The 26,352-nt window shown below is 41.4% G+C and overlaps 1 protein-coding gene and 1 long non-coding RNA gene across 6 annotated transcripts in view; one reads left to right on the top strand and one right to left on the bottom strand.

Annotated features, from left to right (window-relative positions):
• The window catches only part of dop1a (DOP1 leucine zipper like protein A), a 182,781-nt gene that overhangs the window by 138,505 nt on the left and 17,924 nt on the right, over nucleotides 1-26,352 (bottom strand). For 4 of the 5 annotated variants that reach the window (XM_073051710.1, XM_073051712.1, XM_073051714.1 and 1 more), the window contains exons 2-6: nucleotides 13,749-13,803; nucleotides 12,400-12,588; nucleotides 8,328-8,509; nucleotides 7,227-7,397; nucleotides 4,057-4,246 (exon numbers count right to left, since the gene is read on the bottom strand). In XM_073051710.1, coding sequence (XP_072907811.1) covers nucleotides 4,057-4,246; nucleotides 7,227-7,397; nucleotides 8,328-8,509; nucleotides 12,400-12,537 — 681 coding nt within the window. In that variant the 5' untranslated portion in view covers nucleotides 12,538-12,588; nucleotides 13,749-13,803. The remainder of the gene's footprint in view (nucleotides 1-4,056; nucleotides 4,247-7,226; nucleotides 7,398-8,327; nucleotides 8,510-12,399; nucleotides 12,589-13,748; nucleotides 13,804-26,352) is intronic. The other variant, XM_073051711.1, reaches the window with a different exon arrangement.
• On the top strand, nucleotides 21,705-25,080 carry LOC140730805 (uncharacterized). Its single transcript, XR_012099683.1, has 2 exons — nucleotides 21,705-21,989; nucleotides 22,086-25,080. It is a non-coding gene; the product is annotated as an uncharacterized lncRNA (long non-coding RNA).

The raw sequence follows: 26,352 nt of genomic DNA, 5'->3' as shown, positions 1-26,352 counted from the left end.
ATGAAGTAGGTTCAGTAATTTTAAAGGTCCAGGATTTACACATTTACTTAAAGAAAAATATTAATTAAAAATTATGACCTATCACCAGGATGTAAAACACAAGTTATGATAGGAAGAGTATTTTTAATATTTTGTCAATACTTTCACGGCATTTGGTTATGCTGCACTCGTCCATTTATTCAGAAAAAGGAAGACATTTTCAGAAAACCAGAAACATTGATTTGTGAGCAAACACGAGGAAATCTGCAGATGCTGGAAATTCAAACAACACACACAAAATGCTGGTGGAACACAGCAGGCCAGGCAGCATCTATAGGGAGAAGCGCTGTCAGATCTCGGCCCGAAACGTCAACAGCGCTTCTCTCTATAGATGCTGCCTGGCCTGCTGTGTTCCACCAGCATTTTGTGAACATTGATTTGTGGTCTGTTTTAAAATGATGGCAACACTGTTGATCTTGCATCCCTTAATGCTAACTTACTTCAGCAATACAGGATCTGTGTCCTGCAGAAAAGGGTGACATCATGAAGTAGGCTACACAGAATACATATACAACAAACTAGCAAATAACAATCACATTTAATCATACCTTATAAAAATCTTACAGAAAATAAAGATGGGAACATGAGGTAGATGCTGAAATATTTCACAAAAGAATACTTAGTATTTTTAAGACCTGTAGAATTGCCCAATGAAAGGAAACTTCCGATAAACATTACGAGTGCAACTACGGTAGTTTTTCAGGTCTAGGGAAGCTGAACAACAGTAATTATGCCAGCATAGGTTACATTTCATTTAAAAGTTAACATTATTCCAAAATGAAGTGCACAAAACTTTGGAGCTAGTGAATTAAGCAATTTCTGAAACTATTTGCATATACAAAGGTTCAATAACACTTGAGGGTCAAAGCATCAACAAAAAGAATGGACTTTCTCCAGTAAGCGCCCTCTCAAGCCAGTCTGAGGTTATGCTGATACCATATAGGCAACAACTTGCCAATAACTTCAACCTTACTAACAGCAAAATCAGCAGTGCTGCTTTGCAATGGCACACCCACAGCCATCAACTTTATTTTAGCAGCGAGAGTCGTAAGAATAAAGAAATAATATCATGATGTATCAACATCCCATTGCACTATCTCAGCATTACCACTTTAGTATAGCCCCTCATTTTCTCTGCAACATTATGTCCTCACCAACAATCTATCCACATGCTGACACCCTGGTATAATATAACCATATAACAATTACAGCAAGGAAACAGGCCATCTTGGCCCTTCTAGTCTGTGCTGATCGCTTATTCTCACCTAGTCCCACCTACCTGCACTCAGCCCATAACCCTCCATTTTCCCACCAAATCAGACAACTCTTTAGAATTACAGGCTTGTGATATCAAACAATACCTTTTAGTGTCGAGCTATCAGCTGCAGCACATTGTCCTTAACACTGTCTGCTCCAGCACAATTATATCACGCAGCGGGGGTAAGAACATCTGGCCTTGCCTTTACCAATCTACCAATGGCTGAAGCACCTGTCCAATACAATACTAAGGCACAACTACCATCCAGACATGTTGAAGACAGAGACCATCCTTGCTTCATCACACATAGGACAGAACATTCCAGAACCACACAAGACCTTTGTCCCTCAATGTTGTGCTGACCTTCTAACCTACTCTACGATCAATCTACACTTCCCTCCTGCATAGTTGTGGAAGAAGGGTCAGCAAAAGGGTTGATAAACTAAGCAGCTAACTTGCATTTCTCTATTTGAACTTTGTAACCTAAAGATCAGCAGTCAGTCTTTCATAATCAGGATGCAGCACCAAGTGCAGATGGCCAAAATGAGAACAAGCACATGATTTAGTCCCTTGTCTAATCTATAATTAAAAAATATTTTGTGTTATGGATGTACTTGTTTGCTTCTGATTATGTATCTCTGTTTGTGTAACAGATTCACTTGCATGCCAGTAGGCACATATACTCGCCTGTTCATGAGTACAAATATTGGTCTAATTGCCACGTAACTGAGACCTTTGCACATTTCCGCAGGCTTTCCATATCATGCTGAATGAAGGTATCATCGCTTGAACCCTGGTCTCGAAGGTCATTTTTCTTCTACAATAGCCCTCCATTTTCTATCATTATGTGCCTATCTAAGAGTTTCTTAAATGCCCATCATGTGTCTGCCTCTACCAACACCCTGGCAGAACATTCCACACACCCTCAGCACTTCATGTAAAGAACTTACCTCTGACACCCCAAATGTACTTCCCTCCAATCACATTAAAATGATGCGCTCTTGTATTAGCCATTTCCACTCTGAGCAAAAAAAATAACTGATCCTCCACTCAATCAATGCCTCTTATCATTTTGTACACCTCTATCGAGTCGTTTGTGTCCACATCCTTCCTTAAATAAGGCAATCAGAACTGACAATATCTCAGGTGTGGTCCAACCAGTTTTATAGAGCTGCAACATTAGCTCATTAATCTTGAGCTCAATCCCCCAACTAATGAAATCCAACACTTTTGTCTTCTTAAACCCTATCAACTCGCATGGCAACTTTGAGGGATCAATGTCATGAACACCAAGTTCCCTTTGTTCCTCCACACTGTCAAGAATCCTACCAACCTTGTATTCTGCCTTCAAATTCAACCTTCCAAAGTGAATCACTTCACACCTGCCTGGGTTGAATTCCATTTGCTAGTTCTCATCCCAAACCTGCATCTTGTCAATGTCCCACAGCAACCTACAACAGCTCTCTACACTATCCACAACTCCAACAACCTCTGTGGCATCTACAAACTTACTAACCCCAATAAATATCAAAAGAAGCAGGGGTACCAGAACAGATCCCTGCAGAACACCACTGATCACCAACCTCCAGGCAGAATATTCTCCATTTACTACCACCCTCTGCCTTCTGTTTGCAAGCCAATTCTGAATCCACACAGCCAGGTTTCCCTGGATCCCATGCCTCCTGACTTTCTAATTCAGCCCACCATGGAGAACCTTAACAAATATCTTACTAAAATCCATATACCCACATCTACTGCTCTACTTTCATCAATGTGCTTTGTCACCTCCTCAAAGAATTCAGTCAGGTTTGTGAGGCACGATGTGCCCCTCACAAAGCAATGCTGGCTGTCCCTAATCAGACTGTTTTTCCAAGTGCTTGTAAATCCTGTCTCCAATAATTTGTTCACCACTGAAGTAAGACTCACTGGGCTATAATTCCCAGGATTATCCCTACTCTTTTCTTAATAAAGGAATAACATTTGCCAGCCTCCAAAGATCTGATATTATCTGATATTACTACTGTGGCCAGTGAAGGTGCAAAGGTCATTGCCAAAGGTACAATATTCTCTTCTCTCATAGTAACCTGGGTATATCCCAATCCGGCCCTGGGAACTTATCAATCTTAATGTTTTTCAAAAGATCCAGCACATCCTCCTTCTGAATATTGACACTATCCAGCATAATAACTGTCTTAAGCTGTCCTCACAAACGGCAAGGTCCCTCTCACTGGTGTATACTGAAGCAAAGTATTCATTAAGGACCTCCCCATTTCTCTACTATCACCGATCAGTCCTACCTTCACTCTAGTCATCCTTCTGTTCTTTACGTATGTGCAGAATGCCTTGGAGTTTTCCTTAATCCTACTTGCCAAGGGGTTTCTCATGCCCTCCTCTAGCTGTCCTAAGTCCATTCTTCAGCTCTTTTCTGGATACCTTATAACTCTCTAGTGCCCTGCCTGATCCTTGTTTTTTTCTTCCTCTTGTCTAGATGCTCCATATCTCTTGTCCCATCCATTCTTCAGGGCTCAAGAAGGGTCTTGGCCCAAAATGTCGACTGTTTATTCATTTCCATAGATGTTGCCTGACCTGCTGAAATCCTCCAGCATTTTGTGTGTGTTGCTTTGGATTTCCAGTGTCTGCAGATTGTCACATATTTACATATTTGCCTTAACCTGAACAAAGCTTAAGACAGTTTTCAGCTTTAATTTACTTCAATATGACTGGGAATTTTATGAAAGATAACATAAAATTATTAGTACCATCAACTCAATGTCGCTACCAATGATATACAGTTGGTCCTCCATGGAAAGTTTCCGGTTCAGATGAGAAAGTACAAAGGTGATTCCAGGTAACCGCACAGCAGGACTGGTCAAGACACTCCCCCAAAGAGCACCATAAAATGCAGACTGCTCCACCGCAGCCGCAACCTTCTCCAATAACGTGTTTGCCCTGCATGTAAAGAAAAGTCATTCTTAATAATAACACACAAGGTATTAGTGCTCCTTTAAGCAAATTCATTCATATCGACAGCCAAACCTTTTATTCTTATCTGCTTCTATGAATGTTTTTTGGCTGCATCTCAGCCAGAGTCAGCAAGAGCCCCCTATAAATCTTTTCTTTTGCATAAAAGGAGCCCTAACCTGTTCTTCCTTTCTTCTATGTCTTAATCACACCCTTTTGTACAAATATCAGGTCAAAGACATTTATTAAGGAGAGGCTGCAGCTCTGAAAGAGAAACTTAAAGACTTAGAGAAACTTAAAAACTTAAAATATCTTTTAAAGTGCTGATTATCAATTTTAAATTTCACCCAAAACCCTGCTTTGAATTTCAGAGATAACAGTAAAATAAGATTCAAGATTCAATTTTATTTATCACATACACATCAAAACATACAGTGAAATGCGTTACTTGCGTTAACAACCAAGGGTGTGCTGGGGGCAGGCTGAAGTGTTGCCACATATTCCGGTGCCAACATAGCGTGCCCACAATGCTTGGCAGAACAACACAGGGCACAACAAGTCAACAATGACAAAACAAGCCACGTCCCTCGCTCCCACCCATGCTCTTGCACAATCCTTTAATCCCAAAGCAGTCCGTACTTTTCCGTTTCCAGCCTCCAGTGGATACATAGACACTGGACCTCCAACTACCCTGGCATATTTGCAGAGATTCACAGACCCAGTTCCGGCCACCTTCCGGACTTCTGATGCTTGGATGTGACCACAAGACACCAAACACCAGGCCTCAAAATCCAGACCTGCTGATGGTCAGACTCTGAATACTAGGCCTCAAATTCTGACTCAGGAACCCACTGAGAACTTGCTGACCTGGCCAGGTCCATGGATATCCCATGTCTGCGTCATTGCCCTTCGAACAGAGACCTATACCCCGGCCAGTCCACTTATTCCCCCACATCCCTTTCCCTAAAACCCTAATCTGACCTCTAACTCCCCTCTTTGTCCCCACAACCATCTCAAAGAACCCAAAAAAAAGCAACTAAAACTGAGCAACGACCTCAATGGAGGACGCAACTTGGCACCATTTTGAGCATAAGTCAAAAATAACTTGCTAAGATTTTTCACGGTGCATAGGAAATGAATCAGATCAGGTTTATTATCTCTTATATCTATTATTCATTCATTCATTTTTCCGCCGCTCTACAAGCTGCATTTGTAATACTTGTTCGGTTCTGGTCACCCTGCTTTACAGAAGCTGTCATTAACCTGCAAGAGAGCAGAGGAGACTTACAAGAATGCTGTAGAGAGTTGAGTGACTGAGATATGAAGAAAGATTGACGAGGCTGATAAGTTGTTCATCGGAGTCTCAGAGGATGAGGGATGATATTACAGAGGTGTACAAAATCATGAGGGCCACAGATGGGGTGAATGCACACAGTCTTTTTCCCTCGGGCTGGACAATGATGAACTAGTGGACACAGGTTTAGGGTGAAAGCAGAAAGATTTAGTAGGAGCTCAAAAGGTGGAAACAGTTGAGACAGGTACATTAACAATGTTTAAAAGGCTACAGTTGAATGGATAAATTGATAAGGAAGGGCCTAAAGGGATGTGGGCAAACCAAATTAGTTTTGACTGGAAAGTTACCGGTAGTTGTCATGGACCATTTGACCCAAAAGGCCTGCTTCCATGCTGTTCGACTCTACAATGCACAAGTGCAGGTGCTACCAGTCGCTAATCACACCTGACAAGATAATGTTGTACTGCAGATCATGTGATGAAGGTATTCCCACAGGTTCCTGATAAAAATGTTCCACGTTATCTCTCAGATATCAAAACAGTAAGTCTAGGTGGTATACAACTTTACCAGAGGTTGCAAAGCCACAAGGTTGCATCCAATAGAATGCACAGCTGGCCTAATTCTTTAATGTCTAATGCCATTTCCAGTACACAAGTGTAAAAGAGAATGTGGATCTGATGCTGCACAAAAAATACACAACAAAGAACACAATAATTTAAAAAACTGTATAAACACACAAGATAGCTTATACATGTTCATAGATTGATTGTACGTCCGTAAAGTGACACAGGGCACAGGAGTGGCTGTACATAAGGTGGCTGACAAGAAATGATAAAGTAGTGGTGGTGGAGTTGATCAGCCTTACTGATTGTGGAAAGTAACTGTTTTTGAGTCTTGTGGTCCTGGTGTGGAGTATTAACTAGCAATACTGTTTAAACCAAAATGATAAGTTATTAGATGGAGCTTAAACGATCTGATGACATTAAAGTTTGTGGTACTTTAATATGCATGCCAAACACTGCTTTACTCCACTTGTCTTCTGGTGCTCAAATATAGTGTGTAAACACCCATTCTTTTTATATACCAATGACTGATTGCTATTCTTGCCTTTGTCAGTGATCAATCACTTCAATATCTGGACTATTGGGTGGTCCTTCAAAACTGAGGCAAAATCTACCCATATTACATTTCTAGCTCTGAACTGGCAAATCAAATACAATTTGACATTGCTTAAGTGTTGCATCCCAACACCATCGGTGGGAATGCAGAGTGCTATGTCCCAAGGAGTTGATGGGCCAAATTGTAGTAGGCAGCTACAGTATTATCCACACACAGGCCATCAGAAAATCCTATTCGCACATAAAATCTGAAATATTTATTTGTGAGCACAGGGACACAGCATTTCTCCCTCCCAAATGATGAACAGCTATCCATAGACACTTCAACAGCCCACCCCCCCCCCCCCAGTGTGAGTGAATGCACGATTTGTATAACCACCACACAATTATTAGAACTAACCAGATATTCAGCTTTTATGACATTAAATGAAATTGTGACTAAATGAGGCAAAACATGCCTGAAGTAGGACTTTTCCCCCCCAGTATATCTTCTCCATCCTGCTCCCTGGAGGCTTCTTAGTCCTGTAAATCAAATATAGATGAAACAAATCCTCACCTGTCATAGTACTCAGAGCCTTCTTCCAGGCCCGGTAATGTCCCAGTCAGCAGTCCCTGAAGCCCTGGCTTCAGAGTTTTGCCCAGAGGCAGGAAGTAGACTTCGTACAAGCTCAGAAGCACAGGTTTGACAGACATAGCCGCATTACCAAGAAGAGGGAAAAGACCAGAACTGAGGAGAGAGTAAAACAGTTTCCAAATAAATCATTACCTGCTTTTCTCCTAAATGGCCTAACTCTGCAACTTTAGCCATGTTTTAGTTACTGCTTGCTTTCATCGCCACAGCTAGAACTGAGGGCATGGATTATTTCCCTGTGCAGAGCATCACAACCAATGTGTCCAAGTGGTGCTGTAGATACACTTACTGGTGCAGGGATCCTTCACTGAACATCTAATTCCAGCAAATTACACTAAGCACATGATATTGGTGGCATTCTCGTGCTGCATTTATTGTCCTTCATTAGGATGCCTCAGTAGGTGATAAATCAAGATTTCTGGTGCCTGGGCTTTTAACCCATCTATGCTGATCTCTGAATACCCATCCATACCAATCCCACCTCCCAGTACTTGCCCCGTAGCCTTCTAAATCTATGTAGTTAACAATTCTGTGTAAATAGACACTGCCCCACACAACTCCTTTGAACTTTCCTCCCACCAAGTAGCTCAAGTGCATGTCCTCCAACATTAGACATTTTGACCCTAGTGAAAAAGATACCATCTATCTACTTAGTCTTCTTAAATGCTGCCAGTGACCCCTCTTCAACCACTCTCCCAAGCAGTGCAAGCTGGCTAATCAGCACTCTCTTGGTAAAAAAAATCACTCTCACGTCCCCACTGATTCTCTTCCCCATCATCCAAATGTCTTCCTGTTTTGACTACCTCTTCTTTAACAGAAACAAGATCTTGAGGATGCCTATAGAAGAACATCTACAGCTCATTAGGAAAACAGTGTTAGATATTGAACATGCCCATTTGCAGCAATCTTTTAGTCAAATTGCTTTTCAATACTTTGAACGTTACAGTGGCTTGTTGCCTGCTGCATACGGTGCTTGCTTTCAAACAGGCAACTCATTTCATTAAAAACTAATTAACTTTTGCCCACCTGTACAAGAAAAGATCTTTGGCCAGCCTCTTGGAGCCAATGATCTTAAAAATAATCTCGTAGGTTTCCAGAGCTTTTCTGTGAACACCACTGGGCAGTGCTGGGTGAAGACACTGGGCCAGGCGCTTGCCAATTGTTAGCTTCTTTGGCACCACTTGGTACTTGGCGTTGTTCTGTAAAACCTGCACATAAATAAATCAGTGACCAGTCACTTGGTACTCCATACTGGGAAAACAATCCAGACAGTTCAAATCTAGCTCTGTCTACAACTGAACACAACTAGTATTAATGTGACCTCAGCTTACTAGCTCTGTACACCTGCACTGGTGAAGAAACCAAATTCTTCAAAAAATATCTGTGTAATTCCCTCTTGAATAAGTGATTCTTTGAGGCATTTCCTAGCACGAGTTAAATTTATATTACGATAGCAGTGTGTCCTGGAGTTCACTAGGCATATGCTTATTTTCCTTAAACGCCTGGAGGTTATAAGTTTTGTTCCCTGAAGTTCCTTTAGTAAACCATGTAGAAAGGTTCAGTGTGCTTAAAAATTAAACTAAAAGCTGTACACAGTGAGCAGGACTGCATCTGAGCCCAAAGAACCCTTTGCTAATCAAGAGGTTCAGGGCTGATTAAAGGCCTATATTTCTATTTGGTAGATGACATGAGTTTATGGAATAAAATGGCATAAAACCATCAGTCCATGATACAAAGGAGCAGAATTAGATCACTCGGCCCATCAAGTCTGCTCCACCATCCGATTATGCTGATGTAATCCCGTTCTCCTGCCTTCTCCAAGTAACTCTGGAGGCTAATGGTTCTTGATTAGTATGGGTGTCAACTTTACACACACCCAGTGACTTTGCCTCCACAGCCCTCTGTAACAATGAATTCCACAGATTCACCACCCTCTGGCTAAAGAAAGTCACGACAGAATGCATTCCTCGGTGTGACGGAAATAAATGCAACCGGAAAGAGCAACATTTTCCATAGCTAATGCATTTTCTGTAAATGAAACTCAGCATTATCAGTTGCACAAAGTGTACAGGCAGAAAACCTCTGTGTTCACAAGCCTGTACATCCTGAACTTCACTGAGACTGAAAAAGCCACCAGAGCTCTCTGAATCTTCCTACTTGAGGCACATCAGCATTTTAAGAAGGGACTGGGTCCATTACATGTCAGCTGAAAGTAATCATCATATAATTCTGAAATTGACTTGGGGACAGCAGTGAAGTCAACGAGTGGTATTTATTTATTTTTCCCAGAGGTCATGTTGAATATTACAGGGGATGTCTTTGTTTCTTAATAACTTTAAGAGTGTAATGCAGAAATTTTAGTGTTAAGTGGTCTAGCCTTATACATGAGGTTGTTAACAGCTTTCTGAATACAGAACAATCAGCAATAGCTATCTCACCTCTCAGTTACAAAGGTACAGACTGACTAAGCTAAAACTAAGGTGCAATATCAAAGTATTGCATTGCTGAAGGTCAGATGAGACACAATCACAGAGTTATAGAACATGGAAGCAGGTCTTTCGTCCATGCCAACCAAGTGCCTTTCTAAACCAGTTCCATTTACCTCATACCGTCTAACCTCTCCTATCCAAGTACCGGCCCAAATATCCAAAGTTAAATCATGACCTGTCTGTTCCCAGGTGTGGCACTATTTTGAAAAAGAGTTGAGGCCAATATTTGTCTTTCAATTTACTTTCCTGAGACAGAAAACTGGTTATTATTAGACCGCAGTCTGTGGGAACTTACTGTACCCAAACAGGCTGCCACATTTCTCTTATTACAAAAGCGCCTATGTTTTAAAGATGATGCATTGCCTGTAGCTTGGCATCATCAAACAGATTGTAGAGGATCAAATATAAATGCAGGTATTTTCCCTTTCATCACCTGTCACTCACTAAACCGTTTAATGAAAGTCAAAGATACTACAGAATTGCATCCTGATGCCCAAGTTCACCATCAAAATATTGAGTGGAAAAATGTAACATTTTTAAGTAAGTTCCAGTTTTGAAATTCAACAGTAAGTACTTCTGAAAATATAGTTCTTAAAGAAAATCCCACTGCAGTACAATGGTACCAACGTAACACTAATTGAACCAGAAGGACAATATTCTTTATTCTTCCTTCTTGTAGCACCACCTGAGAAAATAGCTAGTGTGTTCACTCAACAACTCTTCTGAAAGTGAGTGAAGCACTGTCTTGCTTCTGTACGGGATTGTCAGCCTGTATCTAGTGATGTTCCACAGGGTTCTAAATGGGACCTCCGCTGCATGTGACGTACTATATATAAATAACTTGGGTGTAAATATGGACGGGCGAGTTAGTAAATCACAGAAGATACAAGGTGTGGTGTTGTCGATACTGGAGAAGATTGAAAAGGATCTAGCGCTTTCCCGGCATATATGATGAATTAACTCTGCTCAGGCTTCAAGCAGGGTACAGGTATCAATTATAATCAACGTTTCAATAACAAACTCTGTCATCTTCTTCAGAGATGATGAACTAACCAATCAGGAAGGACGGAATACAGGTGTGTAAATAGCACCAGACGAAACATGTCCTGGCATCATCCCTGAAGAAGACGGCAGAGTCTGTCATCAAAATATTGTTTATAACCGATACCTGTTCCTGACTTGAAGTCCAAGAAGAGTTTATTTGTGCAGAAGATTGCTACAAGATACAGCTGGATATAGATCAGTTCTAGATGTGGCAAAGAAATGGCAGATGGAGCTTAATCCTGGTAAGTATGACTTGTTGCACTTTGGAAGATTAAATGGAAAAGGAAAGTTCACAGTTAACAGCTGTTAACACGTACATTCCCTTTACGCTTAATGATTTAACAATGTTGAGGATCCCGCCATTAACTTTCAGTCCAGATGAAGGACCTCCAACTGGAACATCACCAATCCCTTTCCTCACACAGACGCTCCTCAACCCACTGAGTTCCTCCAGCATCTGCTGTCCTCTGTGTCTCCTTAACAGTATTATGAACAGAGGGATCTTGGGGAGCGGCGGGTGGGGTTCAAGTTCTTGGCTACTGGAACGTGGCTGCACAAGCTGAAAGGTTTTAAAGGAGGTGTGTGCTTTGCTTGCCTTTATTAGTCAAGGCATTGAGTTCAAGAGTCAGGAAGTTATGTTGCAGGTTTATAAAACTCTGGTTAGAATGCACCTGGAGTATTGTATTCAATTCTAGTCTGCTCATTATAGGCAGGACATGGAGGCTTTGGAGAGGGTACAGAAGAAGGTAACCAGGATGCTGCCTTGATTAGAGGGCATGTGCCATAAGAAGTTGAACTAACATGGGCTGTTTTCTCTGGAATGGCAGAGGCTGAGGGAGACCTGACAGGTCAGGGGGTATCCTTTTCCTGGGGTTGAAATGTCTAGTACCAGTGGGCATGAACTTAAGGTGAGTGGGACAAGTTCTAAGGAGGTGTGCAAATTTTCTTTCACCAGAGAGTGGTGAGTACCTGGAATCCAACACTGGGGAGCTGGTGGAAGCAGACACAATAGAGGCACTTAAGAGGGTCGTAGATGAATATGCAGAGAATGGAGGGATATGGACCACATGCAGGCAGAAGGAACTGGATGGCATTATTTTAACTAGTTCAGTTCAACATCATAGACCAAGGGGCCTGGTCTATGTTCTATCTATGGATTAGGACCCTGTTCAATAACTTCCCAAGACAAACCACAACTTTGTTTGTAACATTATTAACATATGAAGTATGTTAATCCTCCCAGATGAACTCAATTGTTATACTTTCATGGTTTAACTATCAGCTCCTGGATAGAGAACAGATCTACAGAAAACAGAGCTGTGAAACAAATACATGATTTCTTATTCAAATCTCTTATTAAAATGCTGATGCAACATAAGTAGCTGAACTCAGAAAGCATTTCCACAAATAAAAATATTGACGAACATGAAACACAGATGACTCACAGTTCCAGATTACATAACGTATCAGGTTTAATACGTGGTAGAAATATCCAGAACATTCTACATCCAGATTAATCAATGTACATCTGAACCAATTTTCAAACTTTCAGTTCTTGGACTTACCTTGTTAAGTTTACCCAGAGAAGATATTAGATCTGCCCATTCGCTGGAATACTCAAAGCTTTTCAATGCTTTATCCACTGCTGCTACATAGTTTCTGTATTTAGAGTCGCCCAGTAGCTCCAGTTCCTCCGTGTTCATCCTTAACTATACACCTGATGTCCCGCTCCAAACTCATCAACGATCATTTACCTGGAATATTTAGGGTTTTGAAGTCTCAAGTAACAAATAAAAGGAGAATTGCTTTTTCTTAAGCACAACAAGAAAACCTTTTTTAATACAACATGAAGTAATTACATGATTCTTGCAAGGTAGGCAATTCCAGACTGGGCACAACAATACAAATAGCTCTCTAAAGGCTTGTGTTCTTACATAAATCATTTCAAATTGCTCTTGAATTGAATTTTAAAATTCATTTTCAGACTTCATATCATTGGCATTGTATACACCTTACGTTTAATCTGAAGGACTAAAAATTATGTAACCCTTCTTAATCCTTTCCTTCACCTCAGATGCCCATCATGTCTCCCTGCTGACTCTCCTCCTTCTCTTTCTCCCTTGGTTTATTCTCCTCTCCTATCAGATTCCTTCTTGTTCAGCCCTTTACCTCTTCCACCCATCACCTGCCAGCTTCTCACTTCATCTCCACACCCCCACTCACCAACCTTTCCCTTCACCTGTTCGCACCTATCACCTGCCAGCTTCTCACTTCATCTCCACACCCCCACTCACCAACCTTTCCCTTCCCCTGTTTGCACCTATCACCTGCCAGCTTCTCACTTCATCTCCACTTCCCCTGTTCGCACCTATCACCTGCCAGCTTCTCACTTCATCTCCACACCCCCACTCACCAACCTTTCCCTTCACCTGTTCTCACCTATCCCCTGCCAGCCTGAACTCCTTTCACTTCCCCTCCCCCCACCTTTCTATTCTGGCTTCTTTCCCCTTCCTTTCCAGTCCCAATGAAGGGTCTCGGTCCAAAGCATCGTCTGTTTATTCCTCTCCATTGATGCTGCCTGACCTGCCGAGTTCCTCCAGCATTTGTGTGTGTTCCTGTAACATGGCTTCCAAAAAGAAGATTTAATTTCTTGGCAACGGTCTAATAAAATTGAATGGAGATTGTGAGATGGTTCAAGCAGATAATGAGATGGAATGGCTGGACAATTGATTGACTTGGCAGGCAAATGACAATAGTAAACATTATGCTTTAAATATTATGATTTTATATAGTATCATCTACGAATTTAGACATCCCAAAGCACTTTAAGGCCAAAAAAAGGTAAGCTTCATCACTTTAGCAGTGAAGTAAGTAAGTAACAACTCTCACAAACAAGGAATAGCTTGAAACTTACAACTAACTGATGTAGTTCCCTAGAAGTGAAAAATATTCAACGGGTCAGGCAGCATCTGTGGAGAGAGAAACAAGAGTTAAGGTTTTGGGCCAATGCTCTTTCGACCAAATACTTCCTCCTCCTCTACAACATGCTACAGTCACTAGGATAGATCAGAACAACTGGGATTCTTTTCTTTGAAGATTACTTATTACTTTCCTTTATTGTCACCAAACAATTGATACTAGAGCGTACAATCATCACAGTGATATTTGCTTCTGCAATAAGAATGAATATACAAAACCATGGAAGATTGGACATGAGAATGATTCCCAAGAGTTATGCAACAAGCAAACAGATCCTTTGGGCCAACTTGTCCATGCTGACCAATGTACCAAGCTAAGCAAATCACATTTTGCCAGTGTTTGGCCATTTCACTCGAAACCTTTCATATCCACGTACCTATCCAAATCTCTTCTAAACATTGTAATTGCACTTGCCTCTCCCACTTAATCTGGAAGCTCATTCCATAAACCCACTACCCTCTGTGCGAAAACCTTGCCCCTCAGGCATTTTTAAACCTTTCCCATCTCACCTTAAACCAGGGATTCCCAATAGACCCCTACTATTAACCGAGAGGTCCATGGGCCCCAAGTTGGGAACACATGCTGTCTAATTTTAAATACCATGGAGATGCAAACTCTGACTACCTTCCCAATTTATACCAAACAGAATGTTATACACCTCTTATGTCACCTTGCAGCCTCCTTCACTCTAGGGAAAAAGTCCCAACCTATCCAACCTCTCCTGATTACTCAAGATCTATGTCAATCTCTTCTGCACCCTTTGAATGGGTGACACAGAAAACTAACACACAGGATACTCCCTTCTGATTTCCAGGAATGAATTCTTACAATATCTAGTCAACCTTGGTCACCAGAGCCACAAACAATCTGCTGAAGGAGTTGAGCAGATTTGGCTGTATCTGTGGGAAGACAGGAACTGTTGATGTTTTGGGTCACAAACCCTGCACCAGGATGTGTAGTCTCTAGTCTCCATGGTCACCAGAGAATGCAACTGGGAACTGAGACCATCTAAGCCTCTGCTGTAATCTGAAACTCCACACAAAATGCTGTTGGATTAGGAGCAACTTAAAGAGGCTAACCCAGGATCAGAAACTGACACCAAGCCTAACTGCTAGCTCGAATGGAATGCGGAAGTGAAAAAGAAGAAGTGCTTAAAACCAAAAGGTACAACAACTGAACTGTAGCGAAACACTGTCAGGACAGGAATGTTGGAGGGTATGCTCTTTGGTAGAGGGATCGAGGTCTAAAGATCACAGGTATACAATGAAAGGGGAATTGACAGTGACATGAAGAAAACTACTTTTTGAAATCTGGAATGTGCTACCTGAAGATGTAGATGGTGGAGGCAAGTTCTTCTGTCTCCTTTTTAAGAAAAAAGTTAAAATTAAATTTTATTATCAGAGTATATACGTGTCACCATGTACAACCCTGAGGTTCTTCCTCCTGCGGGCATACTCAGCAAATCTATAGAAGAGTAACTGTTGACAGGATCAATGAAAGGTCAACCAGAGTGCAGAAGAGAACCAACTGTGCAAATCCAAATAAATAGCAATAAATAACAAGAACGTGAAATAACAAGATAACAAAGCAAGATCATTGGTTGCGGGAACATCTCAATGGATGGGCAAAAGAGTGTAATTATCCACTATTGTTCAGGAGTCTGATATGCGGAAGAATTAGCAAGGTGACAGGTAAAGGACCAGAGTATGACACGAGGGTTGTGGTGAAGGCTAGTGTTGGGAATGCTACCTGATGACTGCAACGTTCAGTTCGACTCACAATTCCTGAGCTGTGAATAGTGTGTGTGTGTGTGTGTGTGTGTGTGTGTGTGTGTGTGTGTGTGTGTGTGTGTGTGTGTGTGTGTGTGTGTGTGTGTGTGTGTGTGTGTGTGTGTGTGTGTGTGTGTGTGTGTGTGTGTGTGTGTGTGTGATGCAGTCTCTGCCACAATGCAGCAAAATCTGGATGATGTTTTGGCATGAGCTAAATGAGCAAGGGAAAGGCTCACCACCTGTTCTTGACATTCACGGGTATTGCCAATACTTGAAGACAGTACTCCCACTGTTTTCATACATGCCTAGTTCACTTAGTTTTTCTGGTCAATAATGATGACACATATGTAGCATGGTTCACAGAGAAAGGTAGTGTCACAGAGGACAACAACACAAAACAGGCCTTTCAGCCTATCTAATCTATGCCAAAGTGTAATCTCACCTAGTCCCATCAACCTGCAATTGGACCACAGCCCAATGTAGCACCCCAAACCACTTAAATGTGCATCCACCAGTTCCGATGGCAGCTCATTCCACTCGACTACCCTCTGAGTGAAAAAGGTCTACATTAGGTTTCCCTTAAATATTTCATCTTTCACACTTAACCATGACCTCAAGTTATAGTTTAACCCAATCTTAGTGGAGAAAAACCTATATTTACACTATCTATAACCCTCGTAATTTTGTGTACCTCTAACAAATCTCCCCTCATTCTCTAAAATTCCAGGGAATAAAGTCCTAATCTATTCAAAATTTCCCTACAGTCAGGTCCTCAAGACCCTGCAACTTCCTTGTAATTTTTTTCTGCACTCTTTCAATCTTATTGATCTCTACATTGTACATCTGTGACCAGAACTGCACACAATACTCCAAATTTGGACTCACCAACATCTTATACAACTTGGACATAACAACCCAACTCCTGTACTCAATATGTTAATTTATGAAGGGCAAAAGCTCTGTTTTACAACCTTATCTACCTGTGACACCACTCTCAAAGAACTATGGATCTGTATTCCCAGACCCCACTGTTATACTGCATTCTTCAATGCTGTACTGTTCACGGTGCAAGTCCTACCCTGGTTTGTCCTCCCAAAATGCAACACCTCACACTCATCTGCAGTAAATTCCATCTGTCATTTTTCAGCCTGTTTTACCAGATGCTCCAGATCTCATTGCATGCTTTGATAGCCTTCCTTGCTGCCCATTACATACCCAATCAGTTAGCCACATTATCATCCACATTGACACAGATGACAAATGCCAACAGATAACACCAGCACACCACTAGTCACAGGCTTCCAGTCAGCCATCTATAACCTCTGTCTGGTTTCTCCCTCAATGCCAAGAGACCTTGTTTTGACAAACTCCCATGCAAGATCTTGTCAAAGGCCTTGCTAGAGTTCGTGTGGACAACATCCACTGCCTTTTCTTCATCAACATCCTGGTAACTCCTTAAAAAACTATAAAACTAGGTAGTTAGGCATGACCTACCATGCACAAAGCCATGTAGGTTTTAGATATACTCGCAAAACTGACCTCCTAACTCTTCAAGATCTTTCTATCATCTCCAAAAGAGCAGCCAGTATGGTGACGATGCATATTTGATGAGTGGTAATCCAACAAACATTCAGTAAAAATTAGTTTATTGCTTTGGCATCCTGTCTGCCATCTTATCACTCTAATACATGCATTGGATTTGAATGTACGGATGATGTGTACTCTAATGCATGTATTTGAGGGAAGGATAAGCTGTACAGCAGCAACTCATCAATACTTCCATGGCACTTCTCCAACTAGCATCAGAATCAGGTTTAATGTCACTGGCACATGTCGTACAATTTGTTGTTTTGCTACAATACACAATTTTTTTTTAAACTACAAATTAAAATATATATCGTGCTTTGAAGATCCATCACCTATAAGAACAAGGGCAGGGGGCAAACGTGAACATTGCCACATTCAGGAGCCACAGAAATGATTTGATTTGGAAGCGTTATCAATCCTTCATCATCTCTGATGGAATTAAGGGATTGTATAAGATAGAGGCAGGAAATATGTTCCAGATGCTGGGAGAGTCCAGTACCAGAGGGCATGGTTTGAGAATAAGGGGTAGGTCATTCAGGACAGAGTTAAGGAAAAACAACTTCTCCCAGAGAGTTGTGGGGGTCTGGAATGCACTGCCTCGGAAGGTAGTGGAGGCCAATTCTCTGGATGCTTTCAAGAAGGAGCTAGATAGGTATCTTATGGATAGGGGAATCAAGGGATATGGGGACAAGGCAGGAACCGGGTATTGATAGTAGATGATCAGCCATGATCTCAAAATGGCGGTGCAGGCTTGAAGGGCCGAATGGTCTACTTCTGCACCTATTGTCTATTGTCTGAACTTCATTTCCAAAAGGAGTGCAGCTATTCACAAAAGGTAGCTTACTACCACCCTCTCAGAATCAATTATATTGGCAAATAAATGCTGGTCTTGTCAATGCTGTCCACATAGCATGATTAGGTAAAGAAAACATGCATTTTCTTTACAATTTCAGCTTGTAGTGGACTTAATCTACCAGAGAACAAATGATAAATTGATATAACAGAATTAAGCAAATCAAAGCAAATAAGAGTGTATTAATAGAATATTATGCAAGGTTCATTTGGCTTCTGTACTGTCAAATTGAATTACTACTCACTTCTTCCACTGATCATTAAAAACTCTTCAATTGTTTATTAAAAATGTACAAATCTTGAGTTTTACTGTAGGTACGGTATAAATAACAATTGACAATGTTATGAAATTTTAAACCACTTTGCACTCCACCCCACTGAACTGCACTTCAAGAGTGGTAGAAGTAGTTCTAATTATCTTTAAGGGGAAATTGGATAGTTCAAAGTAAAGTTATTAACAAAGTACATATATTTCACCATATACTATCTTCAGATTTATTTTCTTGCAGGCAGCAAAAAAAAAGAAAAATAGAATAGAATTTATGAAAAAATATACATAACAAAAACTGGTAAACATCCAATGTGCAAAAGAGAGCAAATCATGCAAATAATAAATTTTTTAAAAATAAATACTGAGACCACGAGTTGCAGACTCCATTAAAGTGAGTCTATAGGTTGTGGAATCAGTTTGGTGTTGCGGTGAGTGAAGATATCCACACTGGTTCAGAAGCCTGATGGCTGAAGGGTGATAACTGTTCCTGAACCTATTAATGTGGGACCTAAGGATCCTACACCTCCTTCCTATTGATAGCAGCAAGAGGAGAGAATGGCTTGGATGATAGGGTCCTTGTTGACGGATGCTACTTTCTTGTGGCAATGCTCCATGGTTGGGAGTGCTCAGTGATTGGGAGGGTTTTGCCTATGATAGAGTGGGCTGTATCCACCACTTTCTGAAGTGGCATTGGTGTTTCCAGACCAGACCACAATGCAGCCAGCCAGAATACTCTCAACCGTGCATCAATAGAAGTCTGTCAAAGTTTCAGATGACACACCAAATCTATTGAAAGTTCTTTTTAAAAGTCAGGCAACAACACTGCCTGACTTGCCAATGCCCAGAGCAGCTCACAGGTGCCAGCCATTCCGTTTTCCCGACTCCTTGAACCCACAGTGTGGGCAGCACTTCTTAGCTCTCGGCCTAAACCTCGCGTTTCATATTCAGATGGCGGCGAGACGGAGAAGTCATCCAGCCACATGGTTGCACAGGCCCTCTTGGTGTCGGAAAACACCTCGTCAGCCTCTCTGGCTAGAGCCTGGCCTTGGAGGGGGCAGCCAGCCAGAGGTGACCAGACCTCACCGGATAGTTGTGGCAGGAAAAGCTCTCTGAAGATGAAACACAGCTGATGTCCACCAAGGAGGGACAGCATGTGGTCCATCAACTCTGACAGCTTGGGGGGAGTCGCCTAAGCCAGGCAGTGAGAGGAGCCGACAGTCACACTCAGACTCGGAAGGTTTGAAAGTCTCTAGAAGGAGTAGCTTAAGAGTCTCGTACCTGCCACCTTCCGGGGGTGCGGTCGGATGCTCATCGGTCACCGTTGAACTGCCTAACGCTGTGATGTAATGTTTCATGTCAGCTCACGAGGGTCCCTGCACTGTAAACTGGGCCTCTGCCTGAGTGAACCAAACAGTGGCATGTTCCTGCCAGAATTCGGGGAGCGTGAGAGCAACAGCATCTGCAGTCATGATTGTAAAACAAGCAAAATCACTCTGGAATCATCTGGGGGAGTGCTGGGGTCATAAATGTAGGAGTGTCAACAAAAATGGACTCGAGTGCCATTACTTCCACCTTTATTCCAACAACTAACAAATGACAAAATCATACATAAATAAGTAAAAACCCCACCCCCAAAATGTAATAACGTACAACAGAACACATAACATACACGGCCAACTTAACCCTTAACAGTCTAGGTGAATTCTGCCTAATGAGTCCCTGCAGAGGCAACTTTTCTTATACACACACACACAGTGAGTGATATAGACACGGAACCAGCTACAAGAGCAAGTGATTGAAGCAGTTACGTTAGATATATTTAAGTAGTATGTGGACAGGTTTACAGATGACACGTTTAGAGAGACGGGATAAGCTTGAATATACATTTTGGTCTGCCTGATAGGCCCTTTGACCCATAGATTACTGTGCTGTACAACTCCATATCCGTTAATAGTTCCCTGATATCAAACTCAAATTTTAGCCAACATGTCTCCCTCTAAAATACTTTAATCATAGTATTTATAGCTGTTTTAACTTTGCTCTGTTTTGTAATGGCTATGGATGAAGGGATAACTGAGCACGTTCTGCGCTTAGGCAACTGCTCGGTTCCATTTGTAGGCTTGGATGACAATCACATTCAGCACAAAAACGGACAACGGCTAGTATTTAATATTCCGTAGGAATGTGGCATCAAACTAGAACCAGGGCAAATCACAAGGTCAGTCAAAAGACACCAAAGGAAATCTGGCTCATAGTTCCATTTACCATTGAAAAGACCACATGAATCCAAGGATAGTTTACGGTGACATAAATGTAGTTTGATACTACATTTACCTTGAACCACTCCACAACCATAAAATCACCCAGCTGAACAAAAAGAGACATTGAACTTGGAACAGAAACAATGGTAAAAGTAAGTCAAATGCTGGTTTCTGCGCAACACAAAACACAGGTCCAGTAAAAGTAACATTTGCATCATGATTCATTGATTAATAAACACTTCTGCCCTAATTTTTGCCTTGTGCAAGATTCACAGGCAAGATAAGTGACAAAAGAGAGCAAACATCAAGCATCAGAAATGAATTCCAAGAGCAACGACAGTACACTGGCCTCCATTGTTGACATACAAGCAATGTCAACGTAAAATGAAAATGCTGGCAATCTAGACTTCAAATGCTTATTCTCTCATACAAACCCACACATTAATGTAGAGAAACTACGTACCAGACGACAAACACAAAAGCTTCCCTGTACTCTGCTTCCATGCAGCTAGTTGATATCAGCTATGGGTGGGCCTTTACAGACAATAGGCCAGCTATTCCTACTAAAATCTCATTCCTTTTTCCCCTTTAAAACCATTTATTATCCTGCAAAACAGAAAGTGCAAACTGTTCCACAAGTTGCAAAAGGGCAGTTAATTTCTATGGAACAAGTTTACTATGATAGAATCATAGAACAGAAGAGTACAGAAACAGGCCCTTCGGCCAACTCCATCCATGCTGACCTTTTCTCTGTATTAAACCCTTTTGTCTACATTAGGACTCTGTCCTTCTGTGGCTTGTTCATTTGAGTGCCAAACCAAACTTCTCTCAAACACAATGGCTGTATCTCATTCCACTACCTCCTCCTCTAACACCCCATTTCAGATTCAGTACCGTGCAACAGTCTTAGGCACATATCTATTCAGTAAGAGTGCCCAAGACTTTTGCACAGTGCTGTATTGTCAACATGGAGCAGACAGTGAGTTTGGAAATGTGGCTGAAGTAAAGCATATTGGGAATGGTGAGGGAGGAGCGCTGCAGGAGGGGTGTGGGACAGGTGGCAGAGAAGGAATGCCAGGGGCGGGGGGGGGGGGGGGGGTGGTTACACAGGTGCAGACACACCCAGCCCTGAGACACCAGGCAAGGTCATTTGATTCCCAACAATCGGATTATTGATCATTACAGAATATCTCACTGTGCTTCCCTCTCCCTTTCCTTTTCTCAATCCATTTCCTCTCCCTGTCCCCTTCCCACTCTCAATCCACAATAGAGACCTGTATCAGAATCAGGTCTATCATCACTCACACATCATGAAACTTGTTTTTTTTTTGCGGCAGCAATATAGAGCAATACATAAAATTACTACAGTACTCGGGGGACGTCACGTGATGACGTAGGATCGAGACGTGGAAATCCAGCTCTCCCGTAAAAAACCAGTAAGATAATGTTTAAGTGAAGAAAAGTTAGTAAATACTTTTTTAAAATTACTTATAAACTACTCAGGATTGTCTTAAGATATGTCTCCTAAACAGAAGCAGAAGAAAACTACTACTTTGAAGACAGCACAAGTTGGAAAAGAATCAAGGCCGGCCGCCATGAAAGAGCCTCGGGCTCGTGCATTTTACCTTCAGCAATATAGAACAGGAAACTGCGGCAACATCAACCGTTTCCGAAAAAAAAGAGCAACAGGAATTGTGCATGCGTGAAGGAAGGGGCATGCGCAAACACGAGCAACCTAAACTACAAATCCCAGCTATGATCGGAACTGAAAGTGAAAGTGAATATGAGGTGGAATCAGATTTTCTGGGTAAATCAGACGAAGATGAAGAGACAAAGAAGAGCAACAGGAAGAGGTTGGAGGTGATATTGGAGATATAAAAAAATCTTTGATGCAAATAATGCATGAATTAAAAGCATTAAAAGTAATAAAAAAGATATTAAAAATATAAAGATTATGTTTGGTAAAATGATGAAAAGACAGGACAAAATGGACAAGAAAATTAAAAACTTGGAAGAAACAATGGGAGACACCATTGATAGAGTGAATAAAATGAAAGATAATATTTCTGCCTGGACATCAGAAAGAAAATGGTTGTTGGAAAAAGTGGATGTACTTGAAAATTTTAGCAGTCGAAATAATATTAAGATTGTTGGACTTAAAGAAGGTATAGAGGGAGAGGATCCAATAATTTTTTTTCAAAAATGGATTCCAGAAATTTTGGAAATGGAAGAAGGAACCCAGTTAATTGAAATTGAAAGGGCTCACAGAGCCTTAAGATCAAGACCTCAAGTTGATCAAAACCCACGATCAATCTTGATAAAATGCTTAAGATATCAAGATAAAGAAAAGATCTTGAAGGCAGCTGCCCAACATGCCAGAAAGAGAAACGGGCCATTGATGATAGAAGGGAAAACAGTTCTTTTCTATCCTGATATAAGTTATGACCTTTTGAAGAGAAAGAAGGAATTTAACCCAGCGAGAAAAGTTTTATGGGAAAAGGGTTATAAATTTATATTGCGCCACCCGGCAACCCTGATAATTTTTTTGGATGACGGAAAAAGAAGATCTTTTACTGATTATCGGGATGCGGAAGAATTTGCACAAGAACTCCCAAATATTCGCTAACCACAGCTAAAGATTTAAAAGTGAAACGGATTAAAGATGAAGACAGGGACAGTGAATGGAGTTGATGGATGTTTAAGGACAGAAGAATATTTAAATATATTCTTAATTATATGATACAGGGGGAGAAAGGTAAAAATTTGAGAAATATTAATCGAGAGTAGTGATATTATTTTTTCTTCTCTTATATATACTTTTTTGTTACGGGGGAGCTGGGGGAACTTCAGATCAATTGCTACGGGATTCATGTGTGTAATCATGGCGATTGCCATGACCCGTACAATGGAGAGGGGTAATGTTGTGTTTTTTTTATTCACAACATTAGTAGGGGGGTATTTTGTTTTTTTTCCTCTTTATAATTTATTTTTCTTTAATCTTTCTTTCTTTGCCTGGACAATCGGGGGGGTGGGGGGAGACACATAACAACACGGAGAATTTTAAAAAGATTCCCCAAGGTACTACGAAAGTTGAAAAGTTAGGTATTACTATAGACTGGAGTAACCTTGTTAAAAATAATGACTAATTTATTGAATTTTTAAAGTTTTAATACTAATGGGCTTAATGGACCGGTGAAAAGAAAAAGAATTTTAACATACATTAAGAAAATGAAAATAGATATAGCTTTTAGCTGCATTCCTTTTGAAAAAACTACTTATAATTTAAGAGATAAATATGAAATATTTCTGAAAATTTGGCGCCCTTATTTACAAAAGATAGGATTAAATATATAGGTGCTCCGAAGATAAAATTATTGGTTATTCGGAGAAAGAAATAAATATATATACTAAAGCTATTATGAACTCCATGGAGCATGTGGGGATCTTCTGATATCCAGGCATTCTTTCTTTCTTTTTTTTCTCTTTTTTTTTTCTCTTTCTACAGGGATATGTTAGTGGGGAGAGGGGAAAGGTTGATAATTTTTTTTCCTTCTGTAACCATTTGAAAATTCAATAAAAAAATTTATTTAAAAAATTTTAAATAAAATTACTACAGTACTGAGCAAAGGTCTCAGGCATCCTAGCTGTATATATATACATATATATATATATATGTATAAGTGATGGACAATAGGGTTCAGAGTTATCCATTTCCCCTCCCCCCCCTTCTGAGAACCACGAACTATTGCTGTTGTTATGCTGCTCATGAGAGAGAGATAAAGCCCAGGCAAGAACATTTGCTACAGATAAGAGGGGGAGAGAGACTGTTGATTTACTGTATTATGACTCTTCCTGGATTATTTAACTTCTACTACAAGGACTGTACTTTGCTTGTTAACATTCCTCAGGAGATAGCAGGAGTGGCCTGATTTGGTGGACACGGTCATTCAGAATTGATGGATAGCTGAGACCCCGTGAGTGGGGATAAAAGACAGGTCTGGAGAGACACCCTTCAGACACACCAGTGGACACTGACTGAGTGTTGGGAACCCAAAGAAAGGTGGGGGCTTCGGAGACCGAACCAGGAGATCGGTCAGTAAAGCTCAGTGTTACAGCAGGGCCGGTGGGGACTTGTGTGTGTGTCCACTCATGCCAGAGTGACGAGTCCACCACAGAAGAACGGTCTAGCTGAAGACCAGAGGGGTCATAACTGAATGGCCACAACGATACGACAGATTAAGAAAGCCACAAAAAGGTTTGGCTGCTGTAGCTGTTACCTCTCGCTTGCTCTCTCTCTCTCTCCAACGATTTCAATACAACAACCATAACTACTTCAGCATTTATGAACTGAACTCTATACTTTTCTATGACAATTCATTTACCCCTAGACATCGATAGAGCTTGTTTATTATTGATTATTATTATTCCTACACTTTTAGGTTTATTACTGCTAACTTGTTTTATATGTATATTTGCATTTTTGATATCGCATTGTGTAATTTACTAATAAACACCTTTAGTTTGGTACCACCAGACTCCAACGGATTCTTCTTTCTCTGCTGGTCAGACACCCAGTTATGGGGTACGTAACAATATGTGCCTATGACTTTTATAAAGTAACGTATAACCTATTAGAATAGTAGACTTACAGAGCTTACTGATAGGAGACTGCGGGACAGACAGGATTCTGTGAGTGCAAAAAGAACTCCGGGGGGTATGGGTCAAAGATGCAAGTACCTGTCCAAATGTCTCTTAAACAATATAATTATAGCTGGGCCTAGAGGAGGTAGAAAGTCACAGCCCTTTTCCTCCAGCAGGAGAGACTAAAACTAAACAGAATATACTTAAAGCAAGAAGGGAGAAATGTAAAGGAGATCCAAGGATCAAGCTATTCAAACAGCGGGTGGTTGGTACAAGGAATGAAGTGCCGGGAAAGAAGAAGAATCATTTGGACAGGTACCAGTATAGAAAAAGAGTGCATTGGACATAGAACAGTACAGCACACGACATCGTGCCAAACTAGTTAAATAAATTGAATCTAATCATATCCCTCCTTTCCTTGTACACTTGTGTGCCTGTATAAGTGCCTCTTTGACACTCTTATCTGCCTCAACAATCACCCATAGCAGTGCATTTGAGGCAAACACCCATCTCTGTGTAAAAATAATTGCCTTGTACAACACCTTTCTACTTACCCCGCGGGGTGTATGGGGTGTCAGGGAGGGGTAGCGCCTCTGGTGGGGGAACATGTTGTGTCCTTTTCAGGTGGTTAGTCCACCTTTGGTCCCCACCTGGCACTCAGCTCTCACCTGTGGCTCCTCGTAGCTGTTTGCATGCCACAGCGGCCACACCCCGGGCAACGGCTTCGACGAGCCGGCTAAACCAGGTGAGGGTAGCCGACAGGTCTCAAACCCTCGGCGAGATAGGGAGTTGTCTATCCCAGCACTTGAAGACAAGACTCCGGCAAATTGAGCGGACAAGACCAATGGAAGGTCCAACGGTCAAGAAGGCGGTCTCTGCAAGCGTCGTGGAACACGTAGAGCACGACAAGACACAGAAGATGTCCTGATCATCCAATGCGCCTAGTCCCATCTCCAGCCGTCTCAACTCTTGTCTCGCCACTGGATCCAGGTGGGAATTGGGATGGGAGAGTGAGACTGATGGTGCACAACTCTCCCTCACTTAAATCCAAATCAAGTGCTAGTCTCAACACCACCATCATCATCATCACCACCCTCTAACCTCAAGTCCTGTGGCGATGGGCGAGTGACGAAGCAGCAGGTGTGGAAACACTGGGAG

The sequence above is a fragment of the Hemitrygon akajei genome, chromosome 7 (genome assembly GCF_048418815.1).
Source record: "Hemitrygon akajei chromosome 7, sHemAka1.3, whole genome shotgun sequence".
In the NCBI taxonomy this organism is placed as follows: domain Eukaryota; kingdom Metazoa; phylum Chordata; class Chondrichthyes; order Myliobatiformes; family Dasyatidae; genus Hemitrygon; species Hemitrygon akajei.
This window is presented reverse-complemented; position numbering and strand designations above follow the sequence as displayed.